This window comes from Carcharhinus amblyrhynchos, chromosome 3 (assembly GCF_965287045.1).
Source record: "Carcharhinus amblyrhynchos chromosome 3, sCarAmb.v2.hapA, whole genome shotgun sequence".
Lineage (NCBI taxonomy): Eukaryota > Metazoa > Chordata > Chondrichthyes > Carcharhiniformes > Carcharhinidae > Carcharhinus > Carcharhinus amblyrhynchos.
In genome coordinates, this window is record NC_137326.1 from 130,135,754 (window position 1) to 130,162,578 (window position 26,825).

The 26,825-nt window shown below is 45.0% G+C and overlaps 1 protein-coding gene across 1 annotated transcript in view; it reads left to right on the plus strand.

Annotated features, from left to right (window-relative positions):
* The window catches only part of LOC145341129 (mediator of RNA polymerase II transcription subunit 12-like protein), a 564,757-nt gene that overhangs the window by 476,711 nt on the left and 61,221 nt on the right, over positions 1-26,825 (plus strand). Inside the window, 7 exon segments of the mRNA XM_080186002.1 lie at positions 625-699; positions 2,059-2,249; positions 7,182-7,343; positions 10,945-11,056; positions 15,897-15,986; positions 19,046-19,155; positions 20,983-21,118. Coding sequence (XP_080042128.1) covers positions 625-699; positions 2,059-2,249; positions 7,182-7,343; positions 10,945-11,056; positions 15,897-15,986; positions 19,046-19,155; positions 20,983-21,118 — 876 coding nt within the window.

Here is a 26,825-nt window from a genome sequence, read left to right on the forward strand (position 1 = left end):
ATTGAATATTGTTAAGGCAAGGATAGCTAAATTTTTGAACAGTAAAGGAATTAATGGTTATGGTGAGCAGGTGGGTAAGTGGATCTGAGTCCACAAAAAGATCAGCCGTGATCTCATTGGATAGCGGAGCAGGCTCGAGGGGCCAGATGGCCTATTCCTGCTCCTAGTTCTTATGTTCTCATCACTCTGTGAATTTTGGGTCAAGAGCTGCTAACCCTATTAACCTGGTGGGACAAATGTTTTACAGAAGCAATGATATTTCAAAAAGAAAATTGTGATAAAGTATTTTCAATGATTGCAGAGCTGCCAGTTTGTGATGCAGGCACTGCGGAAAAGGCACTTAGGCTGAAGATGATTCCACTTATCCTGAGAGCAATGAACTCAGTGCAGATGAGAAATACATTTGGGGTAACTGTGCCGTGAATGCAATACCAAACCACCTGCTTATCTCAAACCATATACTTATCACATTATGGAGTCCTTTTTATTAAAAAATACGAGTGCTTCCTGTACGTTTCCCCCAATATTTGAGGGAAACATGATTGAAGATATTGAATAAAGTAAAGGAACAGAGAGGTAATCCACCGAATTGTTTTTCATGCCCTGCGCCTTGATTGTGTTTAGAATTTGGACCAGTGGACTCTGAGACAATCATGGCTGGAGCTGCAACTGATGATCAAGCAATGTATGAAGGAGCCTGTGAGTATAAAGTCCTTGCCCGCCAGACACTTGGGTTCTGAAGAGACAAATGGTAGCCTGACATTTCATTGAGGTTCGTGAGATTTTGAAAGGAACCAATAGGATAGATAGAGAGCAACTTTTTTTTTTGCTGGCGGAATCTCGGGCTGGAGTTTTAAGGCCTGTCCCACCAGCGGGATCTTCTGGTCCTGCCAAAGCCATTCAACATTTGGATGGCTTGCCGTGGGGAAACCCATTGTGGCAGAGCCAGAGCGTCGCTGCCGAGGACAACAGGACAGCGCCATTAATGGTGTGTCAGTTGAGTGTTAATTTTATTCAGGTGGTTATGAATTGACTTGGGGTAGAATCATAGAATCCCTACAGTGCGGAAGAAGGCCATTCAACCCATCGAGTCTGCACTGACCATAATCCCACCCAGGCCCTATTCCTGTAACTTCACCCGTTTATCCTGCTAATCTCCTGACACTAGGGTCAATTTAGAATTGCCAATCAACCTAACCCACACATCTTTGGACTGTCTCACCTAAATATATTTACGTGTGTTTATATTTTACATTATATTTTATAAACATTTGTGTACATATATAATATATATCTTATGTAGCTATATGAATAGGCTGAAAGGGGTTTTTCTTGTGGAATGTTCACAATATATAATGTGTGTCTCTGTAAGTGAAAGCTTGTAGGTGATTCAAGATTAGGCAGCAGTATTCTATCCTTCACTACCTGGCAACTCAGTTAAAAATTGTGTTGCAGTATTCTATCCTTCGCTACCTGGCTATCTAAGCTTTGGCAACGATCTTAAAACTAGAGTCAATCCACACAGCAGGGAAGTTAGGAAATACTTTGGGTGGAGGGAGTGTTGGAACCCTCTTGTAAAAATAATTCAAATCACTGACCCAGCAGAATCTAATAGCTAAAACGTGGAAGTTGACAAGAAATGTGCAATGTATGTAAATCTTTTTACATATTATAGATTATTGTGTTCATTGTTTTAATACTAACAGGAGCTATTGAAATTAGTGACCTTATTTATTAGTTCTTGGGATGTGAGTGTTGCTGCCTAGCACAGCACTTATTGCCCATCCCTAATTGGCCTTCTTCCTCTTCTTTGTATAGTAAAATGTTGATGTGGCGGCCACCAGTTCTTTCTGCAATGGAAGAAGGAGAAAGTATTAGTAGCTACTTGTATTCAAACAGTGAAACACGTTTGGATGTGCCTATATTAAAAGGATAGCTTAAAAGCCATCCATTGCATTTTGAAACACGAGATCAGTTCTTGTCCTAAGGATGATCAGTAATTGTCCTTGTCCTGTGTTCCAATGTTGTTGCGCTTGTGATCGGTGATCTTTTTGTCAGGGCCCTGCATCAGTTGCTGAGATGAACTCGTTGTTGGAGAATATTGCCAAAGCCACCATTGAGGTCTTCCAGCAATCCGCTGAGCTCAATAGCAGCATTGTGACAGCTGGAATTGGACTGTTTAACCCGAGCAATAACTGCAACAATGGAAACAGCAATCCGAGACAGAATGGCAAGAAGACATTCCTCAGGTAAAACAAGGCTTTGCCTATACTGAAAACAGTAAGAAGCCCCACAACACTAGGTTAAAGTCCAACAGGTTTATTTGGTAGCTTGTGCTACTAAATAAACCTGTTGGACTTTAACCTGGTGTTGTGAGACTTCTTACTGTGCTTACCCCAGTCCAACACCGGCATCTCCACATCATATACTGAAAACAGCAGGGAATGGAATGATCGATGCCTGATGATAGGGGAGGTGATGGTCTAGTGGTAATATACCATTAATCCAGCTAATGTTCTGGGGACCCAGGTTCAAATCCCATCGCAGCAGATGGTGGAATTTGAATTCAATAACAAAATATCTGGGATTAAGAATCTACTGATGACCATGAAACCATTATTGATTGTCGGAAAAACCCATCTGGTTCACTAATGTCCTTTAGGGAAGGAAATCTGCCATCCTTACCTGGTCTGGCCTACATGTGACTCCAGAGCCACAGCAATGTAGTTGACTCTCAACTGTCCCCTGAAATGGCCAAGCAAGCCATTTAGTTCAAGGGCACCTAAAGATGGGCAATAAATGCAGGCCAGCTATGTCCAATGAATTAATGCATATTAAAAAAAATTATACATTTCAGGAACATGATGCTTGTTCTGAGTTTCTTTATTTGAAAATGATGGCATACTGGGATGCAACTCCATGTAACAATAATAATAATGATAAAGACAAAATACTACAAATTTGAAACAAAAACTAAAAATGCTGGAAAACCTTAGCAAGTTTGACAGCATCTGTGGAGAGTCTGGATAATCCTTCATCAGAGCTGAAGACAAGGTAAATAGAACAAGATTTGTACTGTGAGGGTGAGAGGGGTGGTTATAATTGACAAAGAAGACGTAACAAAGGGAATGTAAATGTTGGTGATAAAGGCTAGGATTGGTGCTGATGGCATCTATTAAGAGAATGGAATGTGTAAATGGCAGAACAATGGTGCAGAATGTGGGAATGTGACAGGGGTCCTAGTGCTGTGGGGATGGGGGCATATGGGGGGAAGGTGGGAAGACATGAAACAAGATGGAAATGACAGTGCGTTATAGACCTGTCAACAGTAGCCACTGGAGGAAAATGTTACGAAATTACTTGAGAAAATTACTTGAGACACTGACGGGCAGTAGAAAGTTGGTATCTTGCAGCTCCTGTATTAACCAGCTCCAGTAGCTCATTCTCTAACACTCCCCGGTTCGTAAACAAGTGCTAAACCCTCCATTTGAAGTTGTCTGTCAGGGTAAGAGTTTGAGTAGGTCGGAGCGTCACTAGAGAGAGAGTGTTCAGGAGGCAAGGCAAATAGTTTGGGAACGTCACTAAATTCAGTAACTGCAGGGTTGTCATGGCTCTCTCAGTGTGCTACTCCACCCTTTTGGGGTATTATGGGGGGGGGCGGGGGGGAGTGGGGAGGGGGAGTCGGGGGGGTTGCGGGGGGGGGTGTGTTGGGGAGAGAGGAGAGGAGTCATCATGCAATCTGCTCATCCTTGCGCCTAGGGAGCCAATTAATGCCTACCTAAAAGCTTTGTCTAGCACCTCCAGTATTTTACTTGCAGTGTGGAGAGGATTATGCAATGCGGGAAGCCCAGTATTTTTAGCTGCATGGGCTGACGTTGGACACAGTTGGGAAGTGGGCTTGGAGAAACCTTCTTTGAGAATCTCTTGATTCCATCGCAGGCACTGTCCCAAATTACCCTTCACAGCAAAACTCCCGATCCCAGACTTACCTGGCCTCCTTGGCTGCTTGAGTCTCCTTTCCTCAAAGCTAACTTTTCAACTAAAACTCCCAATCCCTGGAACCATTCTGGTAAATCTCCTCTGTACTTTCACCTACAGTGACAACGTGGTTAGCAGCACTGCCTCACAGTCCCAGGGACCTAGGTTCGATTGCCGGCTTGGGTCACTGTCTATCAGGAGTTTGCACATTCTCCCCATGTCTGTGTGGATTTCCTCTGGATGCTCCCACACTCCAAAGATGTGCAGATTAGATTGACTGGCCGTGCTAACTTGACTCTAGCATCGGGGGGATTAGCAGGGTAAATATTGGGGTTACAGGAATCGGGACCGGGTGGGAGTGTGACTGGTGTAGAGTTGATGGGCTGAATGGTTTCCTTCTGCACTTGTATGACAAGGATCCTCACATGCTTTCTAAAGTGTGTTGGACACAGTGCCCTAATCGAAGTAAAGCTCTGTACTTGATGATACTGTCGTCAGCCGATGTCCACTTGTGTATTTTCCAGCAGGGATTGCTGAACAGCTATGAAGAAGAAAAGTTCAATCAATTTCTTTCACCTTACCTTGCCCTGGGCTCCTGAGGCAAATTATATTGATACGCCAGCTGTGATTGCAATCAACTGATTCGACATTTCCTCGACTGGTTTTAAACATGTGAGGAGGCCAGGGAAGAATTTCCAGATAAATTATTTTTTTCCTACATTGGCCTCCCTCTTTTTCCCTCTGCAGTGGAGCTAGGTGCTTTACCTGTGTTAGGTAGGTAATGTGCTGTGGGTCAGGCTTTGTGGTCCAGCTGCTCTTTCCCCGCCCATCCACTTGATCTTCTGATTTGTATGGCTGGGTGACTATCCGACTTCTAACAATGTGTCTTTAACAACCGAATCATCGTGGAACCTGACACAAAATGCCAAGATGCAGCACAGCAAATTTTATACCCCCAGCCTTGATGAACTAAAAGCCTCTCCTGCTACTGTTTCATTCAACAACCTGCACAGTAATGACAGCCAACACTACCTTTAAGATGTTGCCTGGCAGTGCAATAGTGAATCTGCGGAATTTGCTAGCCCAAAGTGCAGTGGATGCTGGGACAGTGAGTAAATTTAAGAAGTTAGGTTGAGGGAGCTGGGACTCTTTTCCCTGGAGAGACGACGGTTGAGAGGCGACCTGATAGAAGTTTATAAAATGTTGAGTGGAATGGATAGGGTGGATTCTCAGAGGCTATTTCCCCGGGTTGAAATGGTCGCTACGAGAGGACACAGATTGAAGGTGCGGGGAGGCAAGCACAGAAGTGATGTTAGGGGTAAGTTTTTCACTCAGAGGGTGGTGAGTGAATGGAATCAGCTGCTGTCAGTGGTGGTGGAGGCGAACTCGCTGGGGTCTTTTAAAAGACTTCTGGATGAGTATATGGAATTTAATGGGATTGGGGGGTATAGATAGGTCTATAGATTGGTAGGTGTTGATGTGATCGGCGCAACTTGTGGGCCAGAGGGCCTGTTTGTGCTGTAGTGTTCTATGTTCTAAGGAGTTAGACAGATTTTTAATTGGGAATGGTTTAAAGGATTATGGGGAGAACGCAAAAAATGGGGACGAGCAACATATCAGGCATGATCGAATGAAAGGACGGACTTGATGGGCTAAATAGCCTAATTTTGCTCCTATATCCTATGAGCTTATGAAAGACCGTGGATAAAAATGTAGATGGAATGTTGTAGGCAGCTGGCCCTTCCTGCTGTTCCCCGGCAGGCTATGGCTGTGAGGGAGTGTTGCAAGGGACTGGTGGCCTGCTGGTCCTGGCCTGTGTTCAAACAAAGCAAGAACCTGGCGGGTGTTGAGAGGAGCTGAGACTTCACCAGTTGTCCTGACCAGGATTCTCCCCTTGCCCAAGGCTTCATACTGTTCATGGGGCACTGCTGCCACAGAATGGCTGAATATTATAACATCTTTGTTGGCCACTTACAAAGGAACCCACGTAAAGAATTTTGGGATTTGTCAACCTGTTGATGTAACTTCAGATCTTTATTACCTTGAGACATTTCTGCTGGGTCAGATGCAATGCAAATGCAACCGTATTTAGTAATGAGAGTGAGGGTACTCTGGTATAGAACTCAGTATGCTTTTCCATACTACACAGTAAAGCATTGTGAACCCCGTGTAGTTTGCTAAGCATTGCCAATCACAAAACCACGAGGCTAATTTGCAAGTTTGGCGCTGCGGCCAACTATTGCTACTCTTTGCATAAAAGTTTTTATGGTTTTAGAGATTTGTCATAAATGAGTAGCTGTTGTGTCATCGAACAAGGAGGAAGTTAAATATTTAGAGCAAGTTGCTCAGCAACGAGAAAGCATGAATCACAAGAACATAAGAAATATGAGCAGGAGTAGGACATCTAGCCCTTCGAGCCTGCCCCGCCATTCAATAAGATCACGGCTGATCTGAAGTGATTACGATCAATGATCTATGATCGTAGAATCCCTGCAGTGCAGAAAGAGGCCATTCAGCCCATCAAATCTGCACCAACTCTCCAACAGAACAATGCACCCAGGCTCTATCCTCATAGCCCCAGGTATTTACCCCACTAACACCCCTAAGGGACAATTTAGCATAGCCAATCCAGCCAGCGAGCTGCCTTTTGGATTGTGGGAGGAAACTGGAGCACCCAGAGGAAAACCACGCAGACACGGGGACAACTTGTGAACTCCACACAGACAATGATCCAAGGCCGGAATCTACCTCAGGACCCTGGCACTGTGAGGTAGCAGCGCTAATTACTGTGCCACCATGCCTGGCATGTAAAGGCAGATTAACATTTGAATTGATATCCCACCTTGCATAGTTCTCACTCTGATCTGAACACTAACTTATCTTCTCTCTTTCCAGGTGCTGACAGGCCTGAAGTGTATTTCCAGAATGTTTCTGTTTTAAGTTTCAGTTTTTTCCCTTCTCTCCGCTCCCCCCCCACCTCAAACTTTGATTGCCTTTTTTAAACATCCCTGGTGCACAGTAAAACTTCCCTTCTGTATCAGGACAACGGGCTTGCCAAAGGCTAGGATTTTAATTGAGTTTGGCTTGAGCGGTGTTTGATTGGGAGTAAGGGAGTAATTGGAAAAGTGCTACGATGGCCATTTGATAGGTTTCTTCATGCGTGTGTGTGTCCTTGTGTGTGTCCTTGTGTGGCTTTCCTTTAGCTGTTCAGAGAGGAAAGGAGTATGGCTTGTGGCACCGCTGATTGCAAAACTGCCCACATCCGTTCAGGGTCGAGTGCTGAAGGCAGCTGGTGAAGAACTGGAGAAAGGTCAACACTTGGGGTCATCATCGAAAAAGGAACGCGACAGGCAAAAGCAGAAAAGGTAAGGCAATTATAACAAAGAACGAAACAAAAAGTACCAGGACAGTAGGTAGATTATTATCCCAACTGCAATGCAAAATGTTTATAATAATGTGGAGTTGCTGGCTTTGGACTGGGGTAGGCACAGTAAGTAGTCTCACAACACCAGGTTAAAGTCCAACAGGTTTATTTGGTAGTGTGAGCTTTCAGAGTGCCGCTCCTTCATCAGGTGTGTTTATAATAAAACTTCACTTTTAAAAAAAAAATGAATGCCATCTGTTTCATACCCCGATCGTTATCAGTGGACCTTGAATGGGAGAGTTGTAAAATAAATAGTTATTTTATAACTATTTCCAGTAAAGCCTTTAGTTTGAGTTGGGGTATCATTATTAGATTGGGTGCTAGAAATTCACATTGACTTGAGCTTCTTTGGCCACTGAAATGATTTCATAAAGTTTTACAGCTATTCGAGCAGTATCACCAAGGTCATCGCAGGCGAGGACCTTCAGGCTGCTCACAGCAATTATTGCTTTTGCATCATCAACACGTGTGCCTTGCAATCGAACAACAATGGGAATTTTCCTGTACGTTACCCCAGAGTATTAGAGGCTGGTGGCAACTCAATCTGCCATGATGCACACAGATCAGTGTGGCCGTGAAATAATTTGAAAGCGCAAAGAAAATCCCCGTCCTCTGGCAGCACGGTGGCGCACAGTGGTTAGCACTGTTGCCTCACAGCACCAGGGACCTAGGTTCAATTCTCAGCTTGAGTCACTGTCTGTGCAGAATCTGCATGTTCTTCCCCCGTGTCTGCGTGGATTTCCTCCAGGTGCTCCAGTTTCCTCTCACAGTCTGAAAGACATGCCGGTTAGATGCATTGGCCATGCTGAATTCTCCCTCAGTGTAACCGAACAGGCACCAGAGTGTGGCAACTCGGGGATTTTCACAGTAACTTCACTGCTGTGGTAACAGAAGCGTATTTGTGACACTATAAATAAACTTAAACTTAATTGGACCCAGTAACTTTCCAAATGGGGGGGCGGGGGGGAGAGAGAGAGAGTGGTCTGGCAAATTTCGCTTGCAGCACAGGGGAGCTGAACAGAGCTGAATAGGAAAGGAATCTGCTCAGTTTCATTTGAAGGTGCTGAGGCTGTTTAGAACAGATTTGATGACAGGTGTCACAGTGTGTTGAGGGATTTAGGGAGGGAGTTGCGAAGAATGGGTCCTCAGCAGCTGTACGCTGTCGGAACAGAGGCATAGAACCCGGTGAGATCCAGGGCAGCAGAATGGGGCAGGAGTATAATGAATGCAAAGCCACCAAGAGACTTCACTTCAGGAATGAGTTTAAGGAAAACAAATCTTTTAAATTAAATTATTTTTGGAAGGAACATTTTGGATGTTGCAGAGTTCCACGTGTTGGTGATGTAAGGTAGCGCACTAAGGAAATGTCTCATAGTTTTGGCATTAACACCAGATACCTCCTGCTGTTCATGTCATAATCCACAGCCGTGAGCTATTGCTAGACAACCAAATATGGTCATTTGAAGCTGTATTATTTCAGGCTAAATGACTGTTCTGTACACGAGACGCTGTAGTCATTGCTATCTCAGAACATCCAACCTTCACCCCAAAACAGCTCCTCAGCATTCCAGCAGAGTTTCCATGTTCCCGAGATTCATTCGGCTAAACATTTTCAGTTGGTTGATTATGCCGTTTGGGAAGTCATCTCCCAGGTGGGTTCAAGTTCAACAGGGCCCATGGATAGGTCGCCAGCCTCCTTCGCAAGATAGCATGGTGGCACATTGGTTAGCACTGCCGCCTCACAGTGCCAGGGACCCGAGTTCCATTCCGGTCTCGGGTCGCTGTCTCTGTGGAAGTTCTCCCTGTGTCTGTGTGGGTTTCCTCCGGGTTCTCCAGTTTCCTCCCGCAGTCCAAAGATACGCAGGTTAGGGGATAGGGTGAGGGAGTGGGCTTGGGTAAAATATTCTGTCAGAGAGTCAGTGCAGATTTGATGGGCTGAATGGCCTCTTCTGCACTGTAGGGATACTGTGATACTATGTGTACAAAGTACTGCCGAAGGCCAGTAACAACTACAGCAGCGACACCATGGTGATGCCTTCAATACGAGGGCAGCAGCTGGCACTGCAGCAATAGCTGTGTTTGTGGGGATCTCAGTTTCCGTGAACAGGCTAAAATGGCATTCCTTCTATGTGGAGCAACCAAAGCAATGTGACTGACAATCAGCAGATTAACAAGCAGCCTCCCATATTTAAGTTTATTTATCACTGTCACAAGTCGCCACTGCAGTGAAGTTACTGTGAAAATCTTGTTGCCACACTCCGGCGCCTGTCCGGGCACACTGAGGGAGAATTTAGCACGGCCAGTGCACCCTAACCAGCACACCTTTCAGACTGTGGGAGGAAACCGGAGCACCCAGAGGAAACCCATGCAGACACAGGGAGGATGTGCAGACTCCACACAGACAGTGACCCGTGCCGGGAATCGAACCCAGGCTCCTGGCGCTGTGAGGCCGCAGTGCTAACCAGTATGCCACTGTGCCACCGTAATATGTCCTGTTGTGAAGCCACTTCTGCTACATTACTCCTGCCACAGTGGGGGGGCGGGGTGGTGGGCTTGTGGGAGTTGCAGTCACTGCTGGGGCTGTAGCCACACCGACCCAACATGGCTTCATTGTATTTTCATATAAACATAGAAACTAGAAGCAGGCGGAGGCCATTCGGCCCGTTGAGCCTGCTCCACCGTTCATTTTGATCATATCTGATCATCAAATTCAATATCCTGATCCCCCCCTTTCCTCCCATACCCCTTGATCCTTTTAGCCCTAAGAGCTAGATCTAATTTCTCCTCGAAATAAGGCAAGGTGTTGGCTTCAACTACATTCTGTGATAGTGAATTCCACACATTCTCCAGCCGCTGGGTGAAGAAATTTGTCACCTCAATTCTAAAAGGTTTACCCCTTATCCTCAAACTATGATCCCTAGTTCTGGAATCCTTCACTATCGGGAACACTCTTTCTGAATCTATCCTGTCTAACCCTGTTCGAATTTTATAGGTTTCTAGGAGATCCCCCCCCCCCCCACCCACTCTTCTAAACTCCAGTGATTATAATCGAGCACCCTCTTGCACCTCCACCTCCGAGGGGCTGGAAAAATCAGCCCAGTGCCTCCTGTCCCTCCTGTGGGTGTTTACACAGAACATAGAACACTGCAGCACAAACAGGCCCTTCGGCCCACAAGTTGCGCCAATCACATCTATACCTACCCCAATTATATATAATTCATACATGATAAATTATTTGGGTGCTTATGTGATAAATTGGAATGGTCACTTCAGCGTTTGAATCAGTGATAAGGCCCTGTTTGCATCTGTCTCTTATAGTCAGTGGGTAGTACAGAACTTGAATCCTGCTGAGAAGAGGGACAGGTTGCTGAAGCTTTTTTCATCTTGCGGAGCTCAGAACAAAGGCAAGAATGCCAAACTTCAAACATTCACAACAAGTTAGGCTACAAGAGCTGCAAAAGACCTCAGCAGTATATCTCTCTTCCATCATATTTGTGTCTTGACTAACCTCTGTCTATCTGTCCCCTTTTTCATGTCCGCAGCATGTCACTATTGAGCCAACAGCCATTCCTGTCCTTGGTTCTCACCTGCCTAAAGGGGCAGGATGAGCAGAGAGAAGGCTTGCTGACCTCCTTACAAAATCAGATCAACCAGGTAATCAATTCTTAGAAAGAGAATCAGCAAATGCGTGGTGCGGCACGGGGGCCAGTCTCACTCCTGAGGACAAGGCAAGTCGGATAGTTCATGAATTCTAGCATGGGACTTCATTGAATCGAATTTTGAACTTGCTAATGAGGGATTGGTGGCACAGTGGTTAGCTCCCTCACAGCGCCAGGGGACCCGGGTTCAATGCTAGCCTTGGGTCACTGTCTGGGTGGAGTTGGCACACTCTTCCCCTGTCCGTGTGGGTTTCCTCCGGGTGCTCCAGTCTCCTCCCACACTCCATAGATGTGTGGATTTGGTGGATTGGCCAAGCTAAGTGGCCCCTTGTGTCAGGGGGATTAGCAGGGTAAATACATGGGACTGTGGGGATAGGGTCTTGGGGGGGGGGATTGTGATCAGCGCAGGCTTGATGGGCCAACTGGCCTCCATCCGCACTGTAAGGATTCTATGATCGAACTGTGCGGCTCATGAAATTCAAGCGGTCGAAACTAGCAATATTGCTGATGCAACAAGCATTCCACCAGATTACTCATAGAGGGAGAGCTCTGTGACTATGACAAAACTTCATTGAATCTGGAGTTTTGCTAATCTACAGCATGATGCAATGTGATCCATTTAGTTAGTCTTTATCAAGTTTAATGACTGATAGTTGTCCTGTTAGTTTGGTAGGTGGTCTTGTTATCCCTGGTGGGTGAAATAAACAGATTAATGCACCAAAATAATTCAAAGTTTAACCAAAGAGTTTTAAAAAAATAATTAAACCGCAAAGGTTGAATAGTTTTTCTACGCCAAAGGTCAGAAGCCCCATAAAAAATTTGTTCTGAGTAAAAGCAAAATACTGTGGGTGCTGGAGATTAGAAATCTAAGAGATTAGCATTGCTGCCTCACAGCGCCAGGGATCCAGGTTCAATTCCAGCCTTGGGTCACTGAACGTGTAGTGTTCGCGTGTTATTCTTGTATGGGTTTCCTCCGGGTGTTCCAGTTTCCTCCCTCAGTCCAAAGTTGTGTTTGTTAGGTGGATTGGCCATGCTAAATTTCCCCTTAGTGTCTAAAAGTCAGTTGAATTAGCCGTGTAAATGCCCAAGGTTACAGGGCGGACTGGGGGAGGGGAAGATGCTCTTTGGGAGAGTCGGTGCAGACCCAACAGGCGGAATAGCTTCCTCCTGCACAGAAGGAATTCTATCTATGAAACAGAGTGCACGTAAGCCTTGACATTGGGGAATAAAGTGTTCAGGCAATAACCTGTTGTCGGCTTGGAGAAGCTGAAGAGATTGGGAGGGGAAGGCCATGCGGGAATGTAAAGACAGAGAAAAAAAGGAACTGTTTTTCTGGAGGAGTGGGAGACAATGTATGTCAGTGAAGACAGGGTCAATGTGCCAGTGGGACTTGGTATGAAGGGATTTTGGCAGCAGATGAGGAGTCATTTATTAAAAAGTATGCATTAGAATCATAGAAAACCTACAGTGCAGAAGGAGGCCATTCAGCCCATTGGGTCTGCACTGACTGTCCGCCAGAGCATCTTACCCAGCTCAGTCACGCTCCCCCAACCCTATGCATTTACCATGGCTAATCCCCCTAATCTGCACATCTTGGGACACTAAGGGGCAATTTAACATGGCCAATCCACCTAACCCGCACATCTTTGGGGTGTGGGAGGAAACCAGAGCATTGGAGGAAACCCTTGCAGACACGAGGACTTGCACAGACAGTGACTCAAGTCGGGAATCGAACCCGGGTCCTTGGCGCATGTGCCAACCACTGTGCTGCCGTGCCCCTGTAGTTTCTTACTCTTTCACAGAACTTTTAAGCTAAGACTCCCTTTTCTGCTGTGGTCTGTGGCCACAGTGGATTGGGCAATTTGCACCTTACCAACCATAGTCATGTCCCATGTAAGAACTTTCAAAAAGTGACATCGCCCTAAGAGGTGTTGCAGAAAGGGGAAAGGTCACAGGTGGCTATTTGACTGTAATTGCCAGACCTTAATTTTACGTTATTTGAGTAACTAAGAGGAGGAAGATTTTAATACTTACAAACATATCAGTGAATAATCTATTTGTGCCAACAAGAACTATAGCAGGTTGCGTGACATCAGCAGCAATAACAGCTTAATTTGTAGAGCACATTTAAGGTAGGAAAACTCCTTAGCACTCCACAGGAGCATTATAAAACCAAATTTGGTGTCAAGTCATGTTAAATTTGACACCATGCTGAAGATATGGCCACCAGTGGTGGAGCGGTCAAAAGGTCATTGCAAATATAGTTGTGAATGGTCAAAAGGTCAGAATAGGTGGAATGCAGAGATGTCAGGGGGTGCAACCTCATGGTGGCACGGTGGTTAGCACTGCTGCCTCACAGCGCCAGGGACCAGGATTTGATTGCCAGTTTGGGTCAGTGCCTGTGCAGAGTCTGCTCATTCTCCCTGTATCTGCATTGGTTTCCTTCGGGTGCTCCGGTTTCATCCCACAATCTGAAAGACATGCTGGTTAAGCCCATTTGGCCATGCTAAATTCTCCCTCAGTGTACCCGAACAGGCACCTGAGTGTGATGACCAGGGGATTTTCACAGTAACTTCACTGCAGTGTTAATGTAAGCCTACTTGTGACACTAATAAATAAACTTTAAACTTAACAGGCTGGAGAAAGTAATTTTGTTTTAACCTTTGATCGTATTCGTTTTGGCTCGAGGTGGAATCATTAATGCTACTGCCTGCGTGATGGTTCAAGTTATTGCAAAAGTGATTGCTCAGATATGTTCAGATGCATAATCAGAGTCAGATCCTGTAAGATTAGCAGCGTTGCTCAGTAAACTATATTTGCAATGACCTTCACAATTATCCACTGTGTTCTGAAAAAAGTGAAATAAACAAATCAGCTTCTTTGAAATTGAAACACGCATTCAGTTTTTTGGATCAGACAGTTGAGATTTGATTAAATTGTCGAAGAGTGTGTAAAACAGAAACCACGCAGCAGAAATTTAATCATAGCTTTTTTTACTATTCCCCTCACTTACTGTCGCTTAAAGTTTATTAACTTTGATCAGTGGAAAGATCCGATTGAGATATTGTAGGGTGGGAGGAAGCTGATGCGGTGGATTAACCAGCACTGCCCAGTGAGGTTGAATGAGCTGCTTTAGTGTTGTACATTCTTTGTTAAATGATGGTAAGCTTTCTAATTTGCGCACAGCGTGCAGGATTTTACCACCTCGCTCAACCCAAAACCATAAAATCCCACCTGAGGTCAATGGTCATTCCCCTTCTCCTACTCCGATCATCCCTAGAATTCCACTACACTGTTTCTGCTGTCCCAGCCCACCCCCCTCCACACAAATAATAGTCCCTGCCCGTGAGGTTACCCGTCAGGCCTGTCCCTGGCATTGCCCCCTGGTACAGGTTGGCCAGGGGGCACTACAAGGACAATACCTGGCCACGTTACTCTTGCCTGGGCGATTTACTGACCTCTGCACCTTTGGAGGGATCCCCTCGACAGGTTTGCATTTGGGCAAACCTGTTGTAAACCTCACCGGCATGATGTCAAATCGCAAGGTATGAAATTTCAGTGAGTGAGGATAATCTTGGCGACTGGGATAATGATATTTAAATTTATGGAAATATGTTAAAATTGAGGCTGATGCCCATTATGGAGGTGAACTGGATTGCATCACTGGCAAGGGACGGGAAAAATAGAAGATCGCGATCTCACCGGCAAGATTTGTGATTTCCGTTTTTTTGCTGGATTTTGAGCCCTGTCGGATGATCTTCTGCACGGAGAGTGCAGGCTCAACATCTGGCTTCAAGGCCTAGTAGAGCCAAGCTGACGAGAGCAGGCATTTACACCTGATCTTAGACTTGATCTGATCCAAAAAGCTGAAAACGATATTTGTAAAATGAACCCTAACAGTGGAAAGTTCACACAGTCTGAAGCTTATGATATAGAATCATGGAATCACCACAGTGCAGAAGGAGGCCATTTGGCCCATCAATCCTGCACTGGCAACAATCCAACCCAGGTCCTATCCCGATAACCCCACACACATACACTGCTAATCCCCTTGACACTAAGGGGCAATTTAACGTGGCCAATCTGCACATCTTCAGACTGTGGGAAGAAACCGGAACACTTGGAGGAAACCCACACAGACATGGGGAGAATGTGCAAACTCCACACAGACAGTGACCCAAGGCCGGAATTGAACCCAGGTCCCTGGCGCTCTGAGGCAGTAGTACGAACCACTATGCCAACATGTGGCCCATGCTCTCGAGTTCTGTACATATCACAACAGATATGACCTTGTATTATCATTGTTGCTTTATTCGGAATCAGAGAATACGTACAGTACAGAAGGAGGCCATTCGGCCCATTGAGTCTGCACCAATAACAATCCTGCTGTAGCCCGTAACCCCACGTATTTACCCTGCAGCCCCCTTCCCCCAACCCCCCTCCCAAAACAAGGGTCAATTTAGCACGGCCAATCAATCTAACCTGCACATCTTTGGACTGTGGGAGCAAACCAGAGCACCCGGAGGAAACCCACGCAGACATGGGGAGAACTACACACAGGCCGGGAATTGAATCCAGGTCCCTGGCGCTATGAGGCAGCAGTGCTAACCACTGTGTCACCATGCCGTCTGGATCTGGATTTACAGAATAGCGTCTTGAAGTTTCTCAGCTGTAAAACTGGAAAAGACAATTGTTCTCTGATATTAACAATCTGCTGCGAATTATATTTGCAAATTGGTTTCAAAAACTCGAATGTCATTGGTAAGATGGTATGAATTGAGGTTAATACTTTTCTGGCAGCGAGTAAAATCCACTCTTCCATACAATGTTCCCAGATTTTGAGTAACTGGCGGGAAGAGCGGTACCAGGATGACATCAAAGCCCGACAGATGATGCATGAAGCCCTCCAGCTGCGTTTGAATCTGGTGAGACAGCGGCTTGGCTCCCTTCACACTTATTCCTTTCAGCTACAGAAAGCTCTTCCTCAGAGTGAGGGAGCACGGGGCAGCAACGCTTCACCATGGCCCTACACCCCATGGCATTGGTGGAATTCTCCCATCTCTCTTCTACCAGTCTGGAAGGCGATGTTTCTGGCACCTTGAGAGATTGGAGAGAGACACTAATGTCAGCTTCCAAATGAGCATCTGCCACGTCCAAGACACAAATTGACCTGAGTTTCACTCTGCCTTTGAGTTACCGAGCTGGAGTGGGCATGGTACCTGACCGTTCCAGCAGCCCTGCTAAGTAAACACGATGAAATAGCTCCTCCGAGGCCAGTGTCCCTTCACCAAATTTAGATTTACTCACACAATAAGCAACACTCAGACAGGTACGTCCTCAAATGGAGCACAAACCCAGAGTGCCAGTCACCCTGACACTCTACATTAGGGCAGGGCTCCCACTGCTACTTTAATCTGGGAGCTCATTTTCTAAGAGACCCACAGCTTGAGCCTCATTTAAGTCATTACATATGGCAATGGTGCTGAAGATCTATCAGACTGCAAGCCATTAAGAAGGTAAATGGTCTGTTAGCCTTTACAACAAAGGGGGTCGGAGTTTAAGAGAAAGGAATTTAATATTTGGCTTTGGTGAGAACACACCTGGAGTACAATGTACAGTTTTAATGTCCTTCAGGGGTGTGCAATGAAGGTGCAGTAGATTGTTTCCTGGGTCAAGGGGTTGAGCAGAATGGGCCAATCGTCTCTGTAGCTCAGACGAGTGATCGATGATCTCATTGAAAAGCACAAGGGATGAACGAGATTAATGTTGAGAGACTCCATCCTGGCTGGAGAGTCACAGGATCGAGATTCCATCATTCAGAATTCAGTTGGGAAATGTCTTCACTCAGGAATTCTCCACCCCAGGAGGCTGTGCATGCTCAGTCATTGATTATATGGAAGACTGAGATTGAGAAATTTTTGGACGCAAAGGATATGAGGGTAGTGTGGGAGGGTGGACTTATGCCTGAAGGTCAGTCTTAATTTTATTGAATGGCAGTATGGCCTATTCCTGTTCCTGTGATGTTCTTGCTTGTGTTTTTGTTTGAAGAGGGAGATAATTTCATCGAGAAGATACCATGATATCGGGCACAAGCTTCGCAGAGTTTTGACTCAAATTTTGTCAGTACGTTGCAGTTATAGATATGTTATAGGATTCTCAAGGAGCTTGCTTGGATAGATGCTGAGGGGCTAATTCCCCTTGTGGGAGAATCTCGGACCAAGGGGCATAATCTCAGAGTAATCAGTCACCCATTTAAAACAGAGATGAGAAGGCATTTCTTCACTCAGAGGGTAGTGAATCTGTAGAGTTCTTCACCGCAGAGAGCTGGAGAGGCTGGGTCATAAAGTGTGTTCAAGGCTAATTTTTAATCAGTCGGAGAATCAAGGGTGGATTCATATCATATCAGATTAGTCGTAACCAAATGGCCTACTTCTGCTCTGACATCTTATGGTAGAATTGAGCTTTGTGAGTATTCCTGGAGACAGTCTCTCCGATTGCCAATAAAGACAGAGTCAACTGTGCAGTTTCCTGGATTTTGGCCTCAGTAAACATAGTCTGTGATTGAAAAATTAAACCCAACCCACAACTTTAGAAGAGCACTCGTTCCAGTGTTGTGGAACAGGCTCACAACATAAACAGGGCAGAGAGCCCAAAGGTCTGACTGAACTTCTGTAATGAAAAGCAAACTTCGTTATAAAGCTTAGCCTCCCATGGCACCACAAGTTTACGTTTGATTTTCTTCCCCCAACAATCTTCAGGAAGAAATTGGCAAATGCATTTCTGGAAGTTGGTGCCACTTAAGAGCAAGGGTTTTCTTCATGAGAGAGAGTGTTTGCTTCTCTTCTTCTCCATTGCTGGAGTTAGCAGAATGTTGACAGTGTGCAAACAGTTTGCCAATTGGCATTCACTTCCTCATGTCTTTCACAGCTCTGTTGAAAAGGGGTTTAATGAAAAAAAAACTGATGCAGTGGGGGGAGGGGGAATTATTCTGATTTTGCGGTTCTGGTGTAATATTCAGGCAGTGTTGGACCTGGGCATTGCCAGACCTCGACAGTGTATCTCACAATGGTTGGCAAAGATGGCAAAATGGTCCACTTCGTAATATTGGCCGTATTTTACGACCTCGCTTGGGCGAGCCTCATAACATCCCGCCTGAGGCCAATGGAGAATTCTGTTCTGCAAGCTTCACCCGCCCTGATTCAGGGGAGGGCATGCCAGTAAAATTCCGGCCTTTGAGTCTGGTTAAAGTACAAGACTAAGAAGTCCACAACACCAGGTTAAAGTCCAACAGGTTTGTTTGGTCGAACAAGCTTTCGGATCTGATTTGCCACAGATGATTCAAGTGTTTTTAAAATCTAAAGATTTTGCTAAGTTTTGACAATGTTCCTACGTGAATAGTTGTCTTCGCACTTCACTCACCTGAAGAAGAAGCGACACTCCGAAAGCTTGTGCTACCAAATAAACCTGTTGGACTTTAATCTGATGTTGTGAGACTTCTCACTGTGCTTAACCCAGCCCAACGCCGACATCTACACATTCAAGTAGAAGAGACAATACCTCCCCAAACCTGACTTTGTTCAATGGTATGAGAATTCCTCAACCCCCACCCCCACAACTCCCTCTCTGTTCGTTCGCAGTTTTTAAAGAACCCTCATTGCATTTAAAAATTAAAATAAGGGATGGAATCTTCTGGTCCCATTGAAAGTGACCCCCCCCCCCCCCAACAACCAAGGCAGGTTGCTGGGGGAGGGGCAGGCATACCATGCAAACAGCCATAGACATGGGCGGGAGCTGAAGATCCCACCAGCGGACAATGGTGAGCCACCTCCGTCCTTGCAAAACATGCTGGGGGAGGCTGGAAAATCTAGCTCAAAGTCTTTGTCAGCCTGAACAGCTGTCACTTCATTTGGGAAAGAGTTCATGTTGATTGTAAATGATATGTTTCGTTCTTGCGGGATAACTGTGCTTGGATCTATCCTCCTAGGTTGGCGGGATGTTTGACACTGTCCAGCGCAGTACCCAATGGACTACAGATTGGGCTGTGTTACTTCTTCAGATAATTACCTCAGGAACTGTTGACGTGCAGACTAACAAGTAATTATTTTTTATTACTAATGAGTCAGACGGTAAATGTTGAACAATTTAATAAAACACATGAGAATTTTTATGTTTTTCCAACAGCAGTAAGATTGATGACACAGATGATTCAAGTGTTTTTAAGATCTAAAGATTTTGCTAAGTTTTGACAATGTTCCTGTGTTCACTATCGAATAGCCTGAATAAAGGGCATAATGGTTTCAGTGTGTGATGCTTCAATTAGTCAGCGAGAGGTTCTGACCGACCAGTGACACTTTTTATTTTCTTTGGCTCAGTTATTTTCCTCTTTCAAGATGTCTCTGTTATTCCTACTACTTTTCCCCCAGTCTTCTTTTAAACCATCTTATACTCTACTTGCTTCACTTCATTATTGGTCATCAAATGAATGATATGCGAAGAGAGATTTCATGATTTTGACTGGGGGCGATTTATAAACTTCCTTTCCTTTTAATCTGTGGCCCTGCCCATCTCTGGGCTATTTGTCAGCCTGTTCAACTTTAGAATATTAGGCATTAATTCAGCTCCTTCTGTTAGAATGTAACCAGTGACAACTTTGTATTGGATGTAATGTGACCACTGGTAACAAGCTGACCCAGTAAACCATGGGACCAATTACAGAATGATGTGATAGTCAGCTGACTCATTATAAATAAGAACCTGTTGGGAATTGTGGGGAACTTGGATTGGCCCAGGACGGGGCTCCACGTTTGAAGTAATGAAGTTTCTTTCTTAAACTTTTCCTTTGATTTATAAGTTGGTGTAAGTTTTGTTATATTTCTGCTGTCTGCATTTGAAGAGTTCCTTCAGAAGAAACACCTCTTCCTTTCCCACAAAACAGAAAGCAAGCGATGTAGGATAGAGGGCCAACACAAAATGAAAAGTGCAATTCACTTGGTAAGATATTGGCTGAAAATTCCTATCTCTTCCCACCAGTGAGATTATCCAGTCCTGCCAATGACGATGCACGTTGTGGGTTCCCTGATGACAGAGGTTGCGAGCAATGGGTAAAAAACATTGACAGCAGGGGGACTGGAAAATTCCACCAGTGGTCAATGGCGAACTGCCTCCGCTGATGGGAAAGATGCTGTTTGGGGTGGGAGATGCAGGAAATCCCACCCGCTGTGCCGGGTCTTTGTGCACGTGCTCTACATCAAGCTCCATGACAGGGTTGTCTACTGTTTTCCCATTTTCCTCCTCTTTGCATACCAATTTCAGACGACCTTCCACCTGTAATGAGGGAAAACTTTGCATAGTAATCTATTGTTACGACTTTTCTGGCCAGCAGCATGCAAATTAAAACAGGAGCCCCTGTTAAAACCATCTGTGGCCACACTGGAGATCTTGGAATTGCACTTCTCATTTTGTGTTGGCCCTGTATCCTACATCTCTCGCTTTCTGTTTGCGGGAGGGGAAGAGAAGGAGCTGAATTAATGCCGAGCGTTCTGAATTTGAACTGACTGAAGAGTAGCCCAGAGACATGTGCAAAAGCAGAGCCATGAATCAAAAGGGAAGGAAGTTTATAAATTGCCCCCAGTCAAAATCCTGAAATCTCTCTTTGCATATCATTCATTTAATTCACAACATTTCCTAATAATTAAGAGGTGTTACCCCATTATCTGAATGAATATTATTGATTTTTTTTCCTTGATCCATTTTAATGCTGGTAGCTAATAAGATCTATATTGGAGCCAAAGCCTAATTATCACTCCTTCAAGATGAATAGTAGCGTTTTTTTAAATGCGAAGAATTAACAATTATTGATGTGGGTGCAGTCCAGTTAAAATTGTGCATGGTCTAAGTGACTTTTCTCTTTGGTTTTCCCAGTGAACTCTTCACCACCGTGCTAGACATGCTGGGGGTCTTAATCAACGGGACCCTGGCATCAGATCTATCCAGTGCCTCCCAAGGAGGATCAGAAGAAAACAAACGGGCCTATATGAACTTAGTGAAGAAACTAAAGGTGAGTCGAACGTGATGTTCTTGATCCCAAAGCAAAATACTGCAGATGCTGGAAATCTGAAATACAAACCAAAAATGCTAAAATACTCTGCAGGTCTGGCTGCCTCCATCCAGAGAGAAGCAGAGTTAATGACGTTTAATGATCTCTCATTAGAACTTCTGGTTTCTGGAGCAATTTTAATGTCTTAAGGTGGCTTATTTCAAATACTTCCATCATCTTGTGACTCTACTGTGTTATTTGATATTCAGTTTTGCATACCTCTATAATATAGTTGCCAGCATCCTCCCTCCATCCCCATCTTTCCTGACCCCCTCCCTTAATGATAAGGAGTGACACCATGGCACATTGGTTAGCACTGCTGCCTCACAGTGCCAGGGACCCAGTTCAATTTCCAGCTTGGGTCACTGTGCAAGTCTGCACATTCTCCCCATGTCTCCATGGGTGTGGACACACTAAGCAGTCTCACAACACCAGGTTAAAGTCCAACAATTTGATAGTAAACCCACAAGCTTTCGGAAACATTGTTCCTTCATCAGGTGCGTGGAAAGTTCTGATCAGAGAAGGGCACACACAGTTTACAGAATACTGATTAGAACGCGAGTCTTCACAGCTAATCTGCTATTCAAGTCTTAAAGGTGCAGACAATGTGAGTGGAGATAGCATTAAGCATAAGTTAAAGAAATGTGTATTGTGTCCAGACAGGACAGTAAGTGAGATGTTGCAAGTTCAGGCAAGTCATGGGGGTTACGGACAGTATGACATGAATCCAAGATCCCAGATGAGGCCATCCTCATGTGTGCAGAACTTGGCTATCAGTCTCTGCTCAGCGACTCTGCGCTGTCAGATGTTGTGAAGGTCACCTTGGAGAACGCTTACCTGAAGATCAGAGGCTGAATGCGCGTGACCACCGAGCAATCTCAGACTTCCTTGTCCCAGACAGTCGACACCAGCACATTTGTACGCTGCATGCTCTTTTATTTTGTCCCTTGTTGGTTTGCCAATTTCTCATTTGCATTCCAGAGAAAGGTTTTCTTTTAGTTCTCAACTGACTGTGACGAAACCAGGCTTTAGTATTTTCTGCTGCCAACTGGCTGTTGGCACAGATACCACCTTGGTTTGGTGCAGACCTGTGTTGGTGAAGTAATATCATTGAATCATAGAATCCCTACGGTGCAGAAGGAGGTCATTCGGCCCATTGAGTCTGCACTGACCACAATCCCACCCAGGCCCTATCCCCTTTACTTCACATATTTCCCCTACTAATTTTCCTGATACCAAGTGGCAGTTTTGGTCAATTGTGTTCACTTTTAGTTACAGGAAGGATGTAAATAAGATTGAAAGAGTGCAGAGAAGGTTCACGAGGATGTTGCCAGGACTTGAGAAGCTGAGTTACAGAGAGAGATTGAATAGGTTAGGACTTTATTCCCTGGAGCGTAGAAGAATGAGGGGAGATTTGATAGAGGTGTATAAGATTTTGATGGGTATAGAGTGAATGCAAGCAGGCTTTTTCCTCTGAGGCTAGGGGAGAAAAAAACCAGAGGGCATGGGTTAAGGGTGAAAGGAGAAAAGTTTAAAGGGAGTATTAGGGGGGGCTTCTTCATGCAGAGAGTAGTGGGAGTGTGGAATGAGCTGCCGGATAAAGTGGTAAATGCGGGGTCACTTTTAACATTTAAGAAAAACTTGGACGGGTTCTTGGATGAGAGGGGTGTGGAGGGATATGGTCCAAGTGCAGGTCAGTGGGACTAGGCAAAAAATGGTTCGGCACAGACAAGAAGGGCCAAAAGGCCTGTTCCTGAGCTGTAAATTTTCTATGGCAATTTATCGTGGCCAATCAGCCTAACCTGCACATCTTTGGAATGTGGGAGGAAACCGGAGCACCCGGAGGAAAGCCATGCACACACAGGGAGAATGTACAAACTCCAGACAGACAGTGACCCAAGGCTGGAATTGAACCTGGGTCCTTGGCGCTGTGAGGCAGCAGTGCAAATGATTGTGCCACCGTGCTGCCCAATATCAGGGCACCTTACCTCAGCTGGTTTTAAAGAGCGCACAGTTCTTGAGAAGGACTGTATGGTACACGACTTGTCCCTTACAGATATTCTTCCACATGCACAAATCGCTGCTTTGACTTCAAGGAAGAGGGAAAGTTCCGCAAGTATGACCTGGGTGTGTTCTTATTAATAACCCCATTTGAGGAAGTCGCTTGGTTAGTATGGTCAGTACTCATGCACATCAGAACGTGATGTAATTTGACCCCATCCACAAAACCACAATCTTAGATGTCTCGTGAGTTCAATGAAGTCAGAACCCACAAGGAATCAACAGCTCTATTCAGCAGGTTTTGTGCGACGTTCTTGACATAGTGGCCAGGATGTGACAGGATGCAGTTTCGCTCAGTAACTGAGCAGATAAATGCAGCCCTAGACCACTTCAATCCCGGACTTGTGGCGTATTCAGGCCCAGGGTGGCTCAGCTCCATTAGCCTCAGAGACCCTGAGTTAGGCAGGGGAACAGAATTATCGCGGTTTCCCACATGCTGCAGCTACCAGATTCTCCCAATGAAATTTGTCCTCTTTCCGGCAGATTCCCAGTCCTTTGTTCCATTCTTTTCAACTCTCTTTCCCTTTTTTCACATTTTCATTCTTCTGGTGTTACACCTCCCACTCTCGGGCTCACATCATTGTGGTGATGGCATGCATGGTACATTAAAGCCAAAGTATCTGTCTCCAGGAAGTTGTAGTGATTTGAAGTACATCATATGTGTGGGTCTTTGTCTATTTATCCTGGAAAGTAGGTGAGGTTATCTTATACTTGAAGAAATATGGTGCAGTCTCATTCACTGATTGTGGGCATATTGATGCCAATATTAGTTGCCCACTGTAAGTTAACCTTCCTATGCAGAAGGAGGCCTTTCAGCCCATCAAGTCTGCACCAACTTTCTGAAAGATTATCCAACCCAGGCCCTCCCCTCCATCCTACCCCCTAACCCCACGCATTTACCATGGCCAACCCATCTCTTTGGATAACGGGAGGAAACCCACGCTGACGCAGGGAGAATGTGCAAACTCCACACAGTCACCCAAGGCTGGAGTCAAACCCGGGTCCCTGATGTTGTGAGGCAGCAGTGCTAACACCAGGGGTGGCCCAGTGGTAAATAAATTCTGTATGACCTGTGTACTTACTAAAGTTTCCCTTTGATTCTTCTGGCCAAAGTGACGACGTCACATTTTCCTACATTATCCTCCCATCAGCCAATTTTTCCCCACTCACATAAAACCTATCTGCGTCCCTTTGCAGAATCTATATGAAGTTGTCACTCCCCTCATGTGGTAAGGGGCCACTCCACCACCAGAAAATTCACCACTTAAATGATTTAAATTGTCTGCCCAACATTCATTCGATGGCAATCTGATCCACTTCGGATCCCAGCAACCGAAATGTGTCAGGAAGCTGCCTCCCCCACCCCCACCTCCCCTTGGGCTGGAAAGTTCCTGCCCCCTTATGTCTGAGGTTTGAGGCGTGGCTAGCGAGTGCTCGATATGTCGGTCTTTAAAATAAATAACTTTAAGATGACCTTAGATAAGAGAGCAAGTGCTACTGAATACAAGATATTAATCTATGCAGAATCGATAATTGCGTCATCTTGCTGTGAGCTAAATTAAGACTAGGGTGAGGGACCTAGTTTCAAATAAGTTAAAATCAGATTTAGAAGCACTGCAACAACTCTTTCCACACAAATGATCAACACATGGAATGGACCCACATACTGGAAATAAAATAAATGGGCGGCACAGTGGATAGCACTGTTGCCTCACAGCGCCAGGGACCTGGGTTCGATTCCCGGCTTGAGTCACTGTCTGTGTGGAATCTGCACCTTCTCCCCATGTCTGCGTGGGTTTCCTCCGGGTGCTCTGGTTTCCTCCCACAGTCCGAAAGACGTGCTGGTTAGGTGCATTGGCCATGCTAAATTCCCCCTCAGTGTGACGACTAGGGGATTTTCACAGTAACTTCATTGCAATGTTGTAATGTTAGCTTATATGTGACTAACAAATAAACTTTATTTTAACTTTAAAACCCCTGAATTACTGAAGGCAAAACGAGATATCACAATGGGAACAGTACAAAAGCTTTCGGGCTGGATATATGAATAATTTTGTCCCTTATGAATTTCTGATACATGCTTTGAGTGACCAGTTAGAGCAGGGGGAGGAATACAGACTTGTGCAGACACTGGAAATAAAAAAATCAAAACCCAAAATGGCAAAAACATTGAACATGGCAGATAGCTACTGTGAAGAGAGAAACACAGGATTTGTTCTCCAGGTCAAAGGTCTTTCACCAGGTCATGGAAAGGTTAACCCCCAAGTTTCCTCCTTCACAGACACTACATGACTTGCTGATGCGCTCCCAACATTCCCTTGCTTTTAATTTGGGGAGAAAGCTTTTAAGTTTTTGAGTTGGTGTACACAGATCTATGATCAGAGGTTATGAGGTACTGACACATACTTAGCGCATTATGCTATTATAAAGAATTTTCTATCTTCCATTGGCTTTTCGGATTCCGAGTCTTGTCCTCTCTTGTTAACTATTGTTGTTATAATCCCCTTAGCGAACGATAACTTTTAAAAGACAGGAGTCCCAACAAAACCAATGGAAAGCAAACCAATGGAGAAGATTTCCCTTTTTAAAGCTTCTACTGTAACAGACTGTCTAAACTCAACATAATTCAAATATTAATTAAACAGGTGAAAGACATTTCAAAAATTAAAGGGAAATCTTGTCGATCCAACATGGATGCACTTCATGTAGTTACAAGCACTCACGTTACTCCCTGTTCAAATGTGGGACTGTGTGCAATCTCAGTCTTTCCAAATCAGCATCCACGATGTCAGATCACACTTCCCATCCCATTGTTCCTGCTTTTCTCAACACTCTTATTCCACCAGATGTCCCCAGGTACTCTTTATATTAACATGTCCACGGGTTTGTCAAATGAGGAATGGTTGAGGAGTCTGGGTCTACATTCGATGGAGTTCAGAAGGACAAGGGGGATCGAATTGAAATTTACAGAATACTGAGGCCTAGATGGATTGGACATGGAGAAGATATTTCCACAAGTGGGAAAGACTAGAACTTGAGGGCACAACCTCAGAGTGAAGGGATGCTCCTTTAAAACTGAGATGAGGAGAAATTTCTTCAACCAGAGGGTGGTGAATCTGCGAAGTTCATTGTCACAGAGAGGTGTGGAGGCCAGGTTGTTGAGGGTCTTTAAGACAGGGATAGATAGGTTTTTGATCAATAAGGGGGTCAAGGATCATGAGGTGAAGGCAAGAGAATGGGGATGAGAATCATATCAGCCATGATTGAGTGATGGAGCAGACTCGATGGGCCAAGTGGCCTAATTCTGTTCCTATATCTTATGGTCTTATGGAAACCTCTCTCTCGCAGATCACAACAGCCCTGGTGAACCAAATCCCTTCTCCATCCATTTGAATGTATTGGTGGTCTCTAAAAACACCAAAACAGCAGTTATGGGTTTTTGCTTAATCTGGAATTTCTTGCCCTTCCTGTCTTCCACCCACTTCCTGCTCATTGCAATAGTGTAACACACTGCTGTATTCTCAAAACCGCTGCTTCAAACACCAGGATCTGTTCAAAAACTGTCAAACCAAATACCGGTCCATTCAGGGAGAACCTTGCTTGTTTC